Genomic DNA, 7,486 nt, shown 5'->3' with positions numbered 1-7,486 from the left:
TAGCCTGTATCAATACGAGGCAGTGCCGGCGTTCAATATTTACGCGGAGAGCCCACTCGCACGCCTGCAATCCCGGGAAGTCCTGCTCCTCCGAGGCTTTTGCAGCCGCCCCGTCCCCCTTCCAGCCCGCTTCTCGCCCTCCGGGGCCGGGGCTCCCGCCTCAGCGACCTCCCCCGGAGCCGCCGGCTGTGACACACCGGAGAAAAGCCGCCCGCCGCCCCCGCCTCCCGCCCCCGCCCGCTCCCCCGGGGCGCCGCCGTCACCGCCGGCAGCCGGAGCAGCCGCTGAAGCCGAGGGGCGGCGGGGCTCGCCCGCCTCTTCTTCCTCGCTCCCCCCCTCCTCCTCCTCCCCGCTTCCCATCCCATCCCTTCCCTCGCCTCTCCCCGGTGCCTATATATAGCCGCCTCTGCCCGAGCCAGCCGGGAGACCGCTCTGTACCTGCAGGAGACGGAAAAGACAAAATAAAGAGAGGAGCCGCCAGGAGTGACTCTCCGGAGCCAGCCCCGCCAGGAGGAGGAGGAGGAAGAGGAGGAGGAGGAGGACGGGCCCGGCCCGGCCCGGTGCCCCTGTCCGGTGCCGGGCGAGCCCCCCGGGGGGGCGGCCCGACCTGCGCGGCGGAGCGGGGCGCGCATGGCTCGGGCGCTGCCGGGGCCGGGCGCGGAGCCCGACCCCGGCCCCGGCGGCTCGGGGCGCGGGGGAAGGAGAGGTCCCTGCGGGCGGCGGCGGCGGCGGTAGCGGGGGGGACGGCGGGGGGGGGGGTGGTGGCCGGGGGCGGCAGAGCCCTCCCCCTTGGCGCCGAGGGGAGCCGGGCGGCATGTGCTGAAGTGCCCCGCAGAAGCCGCACAAGTTGCCTGCGCGGCGCGGTCCCGGCGGCCGGACGGCGGGGAGCGCTCGCCGGCTCCTGCCCGATCCCGTCCCGTCCCGTCCCCCCCGCCCGGGGGCTGCCGGCAGCCAGGGTGATGCGGTTCGTCGGGAAGTGAGAGGCGGCGCGTCCCCGTCCCCCGTGTCCCCCCCCCCTGCACCTACTCCACCACCCCGGGCCGAGGGTCGTGGTCGTCCGTGTCGTTCCCCCCCCCGCCTCGGAGCCTCCCATGCTTTCGGGGCCCCCTGGGGGGGCGGCGGCCCCGCGGGAGGCGGGGGCGGTGCTGCCGTGATGGCCCTGGAGGAGAAGCGGGAGAAGCGCCCGCCCGTCACCCCCATGATGATCGAGGAGGAGGCCGCCCTGCGGAACGGCAGCCGGGGGCTACCGCCGGGCCCCTGGGCCGAGGCGGCGGGGCCGAGACCCCGCACCACGGAACGGCACATCGCCGTGCACAAGCGGCTGGTGCTGGGCTTCGCCGTCTCCATCCTGGCGCTGCTGGCGGTGACCATGATCGCCGTGCTGCTCAGCGTCCGCTTCGAGGAGTGCGGCGCTGCCGCCGACGGCCCGCCGCGGGCCGGCGGCAACGGGAGCCTCCCGGGGGCGGCCCGGCAGCCCCCCGGCCGGCCGGAGGAGGAGGTGCGGGGCGGGGAAGCGGCGGCGGAGGAAGAGAAGGAGGAGGAGGAGGAGGAGGAGGAGGAGTGGCAGCGGCGGCGGGAGCTGCCGCCCTGGGCCCGGCCGCGGCTGCCGCGGCACCTGCGGCCGCTGCACTACAACCTGATGCTGAGCGCCTTCATGGAGAACTTCACCTTCAGCGGGGAGGTGAACGTGCAGCTGGAGGTGCACAACGCCAGCCGCTACATCGTGCTGCACGCCCACCGCATGCACATCGAGGCGGTCCGCGTAGCCGAGGACAAGCTGGCCGGCGGCGTGCGGGTGGCCCGCTCCTTCCTCTACCCCCAGACCCAGGTCTTCGTCGTCGTCCTCAACCGCAGCCTGGAGGCGCAGAGAAGTTACAACCTCAAGATCATCTACAACGCCCTCATCGAGAACGAGCTGCTGGGCTTCTTCCGCAGCTCCTACGTCCTCCACGGCGAGAGAAGGTAGCGGAGCGCCCGCGTCGCCTCCACTCAACTCGGGCCCAAGTTGCCCCCCCCCCCCCCCAAGCCTCTCCGAACTTCGGGCGCGGCGGCGCTAGGACCCGGCGGTTCCGGGTCCCGCCAGGCGGGTGAGGCGGCGGGCTGCGCGCCGCCCGGCAGCGGCGGTTCCGCGGCGCGCTGAGGGGCGGGCGGGCGGGCCGGTGAGCTGAGAGGGCCGGGCCTCGCCTCAAGCCGCCGCCCGTCTCTCTGAGGCGGGGAGGGAGCTCCCCGTCCGCCCTCCGGCCGTTCCTGAGGGCTGGCGCTGGGAAGGCGGAGCTGCGGAGGGCTCTCGGGGGCAGGCAGCCCTCTTCCCGCTCCGCCCTACCCCACCGGCCGGCGTCGGCGGAGCGGCTGGAGGGCGGGCGGCGAAGCTGAGGGGGCGGCTGTGTGGGCAGCGAGCGGGGCGCGGGGGCCGGGCCGGCCGCCTCGGTCGGGCCGGGCCGTGGGGCGGCTGGGGGCGGGAGGCCGGGCCGGGGAGGGCGCGGGCTGCAGGCGGCGGGTCAGGAGGTGCCTCGGGGCGGCTTGGAAATGGACGGCGGTAACGAGTAAACTTCCACGGGTGGCAGGAGTACAGCACGCCGGCCGCTCCCTCCCTCCGTGACGGGGCAAGCCCGGAACGGAGACTCCGGGTCTTGTTTAATAACCATTCCCTCCGTGTGCGGCCACCGTGTGACAGAGCCTGGCCGGGTTACAGAGAGCAGCGTGTAGGGGAGCGGAACTTCTCCGCTGTTCTGCTCTCATTTCATTATTCGAAGGAAAAGGGTGGCGGGATGTGGTTTCGCCTGACGGGGATGCGTTTACGCCACCTGCTGCGACCGAATCGCCGCAGATTGGCACCCTGTGACTGGGCAAACCCGGTCGGTTTTCGCTCTTTTCGGGCAGAACGAGATTCGGTCTTGGTCCGTGTTTACTCTTGTCACTGTAGCCCTTGGGTCCCTGTCGAGGCCCTTGTCAGGGTAGGCAGGGCCACTGGGGAGGCCCCCGCTCAGGCAGTTAGAGAGGCTTTTTCTCTTGGTTTTAAGTAGTTTTCTCTTCTGACCACGACGAGGCTTTGTAATAGGAAAGGAAAACGCGATGGGCTGCTTGATAGTTCTGACGTGGTTTATCGTTGTAGCATTAGTTTCTTTTTAAGCTGTCCTTTCGTGAAACATCTGTGCGGTGACAGGTTTTTCTCTTTGGAATCTTACTGTTTTCTACTGTGAAGTGAAGCAAAGACTCTCTAGTGGGAAGAACTGGGGAAAAATAGTAAGTCAGAAGGAAAAAGAGTGCTCACCAACTCAAGTAGATCAATAGCTCTTGTATTAAAACATATTTTCATTACTGTGATTACTGACAATTCGAAACAGCCCTATGTTAGAACCAAAAGCAGGATTGAAATTAAGTTTGTGCAATTTGTCGTCACAGTGAAAGAAAATGGAAATTTGAAAAAGCATGGTTGTAGGAAAAGAGGTGGATAAAATGCCTTTTATCACAGAGGAGTGAATGACTGGGGTAATTGGGAGTTCTTACAGACCTGTATGGAAATGGGCAAATTGAAAAAAAAAAAAATATACTGTTAACAGCAGGGGGTATAATTCACTTTACAAACCCAAGAAATTATTTAAGCAGTTATTACTCTTGTGTATTTAGACTTTGTATAGGAGTAATTGAACTGTCAAGTAGGTGTGACAGTGACATTTCTCCAAAGTTACTGTACTACACTTCAGTACCAATGCCCCAGTTATGATTTAAAAAACAACAAGCCAGTTCAGTTTTTGAATCATCAGGATAGGTTAGGACACAGGGTGCAAGGTGATGGTAAAACATGTTTCCCAGTACTCTGTAACTTTTGTGATACAAGTTGCTTTTTTTTTAATACACTTGAATACAGTCATATTGGGCAAGATCCTTACCTTGTGTCAGGTCGCATTGTTATATTGAAAGCAGTGGCATCTTTTTTTTTTTTTTTTTTACAGCATCTCATTTATATTTCTTTCAGTAAAATGTTGTTTTTGAAACTGTAGTCGATGCATGGTTGTTTAATAGAAGGTGTTTAACAGAAGTACTGTTTTTCCTTTCCAACTGTCACAGGCTTAACAGCTCACTGTAGTATAAAGTAAATAATACACATTCTGAACCAGCTAACTTCTTTTTTCAGAGTGTGCTCTTGCAGTGTAGCAATTTGCATTTTGATTAATAACCCATTTTTAATGTAATACGTATAACCATTTGTAATCCTTAAACATGGATGGCTTCTACTACGATAGACAGGTTTCTCTCATGCTCTGAGAGACCTTGATGTTCCAGCAGGGCTTTAGCTTTTTGACATCTTTATATTCGATTAAAATACAGCAACCTCATTGGAGCAGCGGTTGCTATAAAAGGGTCTAAACCATCATTTTTCACTTTTGTTGTACATGAGGAGTGAATAACTCTGGCTAACTCTGAGGCTTCACAAACATAGTAATGCCTTTACTTTATAATTTTTTTTTCCTACAGTTAGTTCATTTTTTGTGGTCTTCACAGGTGAAAGTCATAAAATCAGCCTGAAGTGTTGATAGCCACATAAAAGTATTTATTTTCTTACTGAAGTCTTTGCTACTTTAATTGAAATGTAAAATGCGAGTGATATGCTACAAATTTACTTTGCATTATGTGCCAGAATTTACTGGCAGTAATCAACAGACATTTAATACAGAGCTACTGTAGAGTACTGTAAGAATATGCACGCATAATTTAAATGAACATCAAACTTTGGCATAAATGAAAAGGAAAAAAAAATCTTACATCACGCAGACAAAACAAACAGACATGTTCTTCTATCTTATAACAACTAAGATGTCAAAACAGATAGGTTGTTGAGGAAACACATGTCTTCCTTTAATAGATGAGGTGGAATTAAAACACCTGCAAATTACTGCCGTGGGTATGCTGAGAAGACAAGCTGCAAGGCTGTCATTCCCAGAAGTACAACTTTTTATGGTGATATTTTGGGGAATTAGAGATAAAAATGTCAGTGCCCCGAGAGTTGTGTAGAGAGGTGGATGAAATCCTCAGCCTGCTCTTCACTTTTGGCATGCTATAGAAGTTTTGCTTGGTTTTGCCTCTGAACACAGAGAGAAATAGATAAACCCAGACAATGTTTTGGGTTGGGGTTTTTTTTTAAGTGTAAGGGTTTAGTCTTTGGGAAGCAGTTTTTAACTTTTTGTTTGTTTTGCTTTATGGCACAACAAGTAAATCGATGTTTGATAGTAATGCACATGTTACAAATATCACTGTAATTGGTAGTTGATGTATTTTTAGTATGAGATATTGACTGCCCAGTGTTTGCTCAGTTATGTGCATGCAGACATATCTATCTGTGAGAATACAGAAGAGGCAGAGTTTATCAGGTTCTGTTAGTCTGGCAAAGGGATTGTTTCAATGGCCTAAAACATAACAAGTATTAAAAGACTACTGATAGGATCTCCAAGAAATGGGGAAAAAAAAATGCTTCCTTATTTAGAGAGTGTCGGAATATATACAGTATTCCCTAAGTATGCATTCACATGTGCGTCTGAGCTCATTAAAATTGTTAATTGCAGAGGAAAGTTCATCATTCTTGCTTTATTAATAACAGGCCAGTACAGTTTTCCATGCTCGCTTGAAGCTTCTGTTGATGTCTGTAGCTGTTTAGAGTGTGCCTAGAATGCAGAATCAGGTCCCCTTGAAATATTTTGCATATAAATTAAGTTGCTTTGCTTCATTTAATTGGCTGATTTGGCTTTATTGCACTAGTGCAAATCCACTGATAATATAGAATTTTGTTGGATTAACACTGGAATACCTGGCACCAACTTTTTACCATATATTTAGCAACCTTATGCAAAATTATGATTTTAGTAATCCATGTTTTATAATGAGACAAGAAAAATGCAATATGATTAATTCCTTCAATAATTACTAGCCAAATAAGGCTTTTTATTTTAGACAAAAGACCAATGGTAACTGCTTCAGTGGTGGAAAAATTTTTCAAGGTTTAAAAAAATTAACCTTATTTGAAAGAGGTGATGATTTCACCAGAAAACATACATCTAGTTCCATCAGGCATGGGTGCACTATAGCAAGATAAAAGTGTAACATTTCAAGAAGTTTATTTCTTTGTTGTTTTTTATAAAATGATGCTCCAAAATACATATAAAACCCCAAAAGTTTTAGAAACAGTTAATTAGATACTTTACTTTCCTTATGGGCTACCTATTTTTTTCTCCCTCGGCATTAGAGAGTGTCATATTGCAGAATAATGCCTATAGAGTGATTAATAATAGGTGCCACCATTTTCATTATATCAAATCTATCCACCCATCTTCTTCCCCCAGAGGAATACCAGATGACTAGTCAACCTCTAAAATTCTGATAAATGTTTACCTGGTATCTAAAATTTCATGGTTATTCCCACTGATGGAACCTTGGAAAGTGAGACACAGATCAATACCACTCAGAAAGCCTACATATGTGTTACCTTTACAGTTACGTAGTTGGCTCATAGTAATTTTCTCATCCTGCATGCCTCCAGTAAATATTCTTATTGAACCCCATAATTCAACCTTTTAGGTGTAGCTTCTTGTTTCTGCAAAGAGATCATTGCACATGGGTTTTCTCTAAACATGTAAATACAAGTCTCTACCGAGAAAGGTTCCTATTCTGTATCTGGATTAACATCTCTTTAGTTCCAAAGAAAACAGGTACGGATTTTATTGTCAAACTAAAGCCTTCCCATTCTGTACAATGGCATAATAAATATCTTTTCCTCCTTCAGAGATCTTTTCATAATTTGACCCGTTAACTGAGAACGTCAATTTGTTCTTTATAAAATACACCAGAAAAGAAAAGCACATGTAGAAGAACAGTGAACTGCTCTCTGCTTGTGTAATCATTTTTGTAATTTGTTTGTAATTCTACAAAGCTCACAGAGTGCTTTTTTGGACTTGCACTCTTACAGCAGTGCTGTATAGTTTTGTGTCTCAGACCTACATGCAACTGGTACAGAAGTAATCAGCAGTGGAAAACAATGACCCTCTTGAGTGCACTATGTGACCATACGTTCTCATGTCCAAAGAAAGGCAAAGTGCCCTGTCGGTGTCTCGGGGCAGACTGAACTCCCTGAAGACTGTTAAATCTTGGTTTGAACTGAGGACTGTGCTTACTTGTTTTACATTGTATAACCAGTACTGGCTAACTTTTCTTTCACGTATTGATAAACAAAACTGCTGCTAGAACCTGAAGTTTGGTATGAGGCAAGGGATTATTTATTTAACATCAGTGTGGTGTCTGCAAATTTGTAGGGAATTTGTAGACCATGACTTTATATCAATTGCGTTGCAGTACAGGTAGTAAGGAAGTGATAAAGCAGTGTTCAAACACTGTATACCTTGTACAGTTTGTCGCCCCCCCCCCTTAAACCACAGTAGTCAAGCAATGTCTTATTTGATACGTCCATGAATCAAGTGCAGTGCACAGTTAGTAATTG

General features: G+C 50.9%; 1 protein-coding gene across 3 annotated transcripts in view; it reads left to right on the top strand.

Annotated features, from left to right (window-relative positions):
• The first annotated feature begins 1,070 nt into the window (after window positions 1-1,070).
• The window catches only part of TRHDE (thyrotropin releasing hormone degrading enzyme), a 220,784-nt gene continuing 214,368 nt past the window's right edge, over window positions 1,071-7,486 (top strand). For all 3 annotated transcript variants that reach the window (XR_008233144.1, XM_052774609.1, XM_052774608.1), the window contains exon 1: window positions 1,071-1,962. Coding sequence is in view for 2 of the 3 variants with exons in the window: in XM_052774609.1 (XP_052630569.1) it covers window positions 1,154-1,962 (809 nt within the window). In the remaining variant the exon portion in view is untranslated. The remainder of the gene's footprint in view (window positions 1,963-7,486) is intronic.

Source organism: Harpia harpyja, chromosome 23 (genome assembly GCF_026419915.1).
Source record: "Harpia harpyja isolate bHarHar1 chromosome 23, bHarHar1 primary haplotype, whole genome shotgun sequence".
In the NCBI taxonomy this organism is placed as follows: domain Eukaryota; kingdom Metazoa; phylum Chordata; class Aves; order Accipitriformes; family Accipitridae; genus Harpia; species Harpia harpyja.
This window is presented reverse-complemented; position numbering and strand designations above follow the sequence as displayed.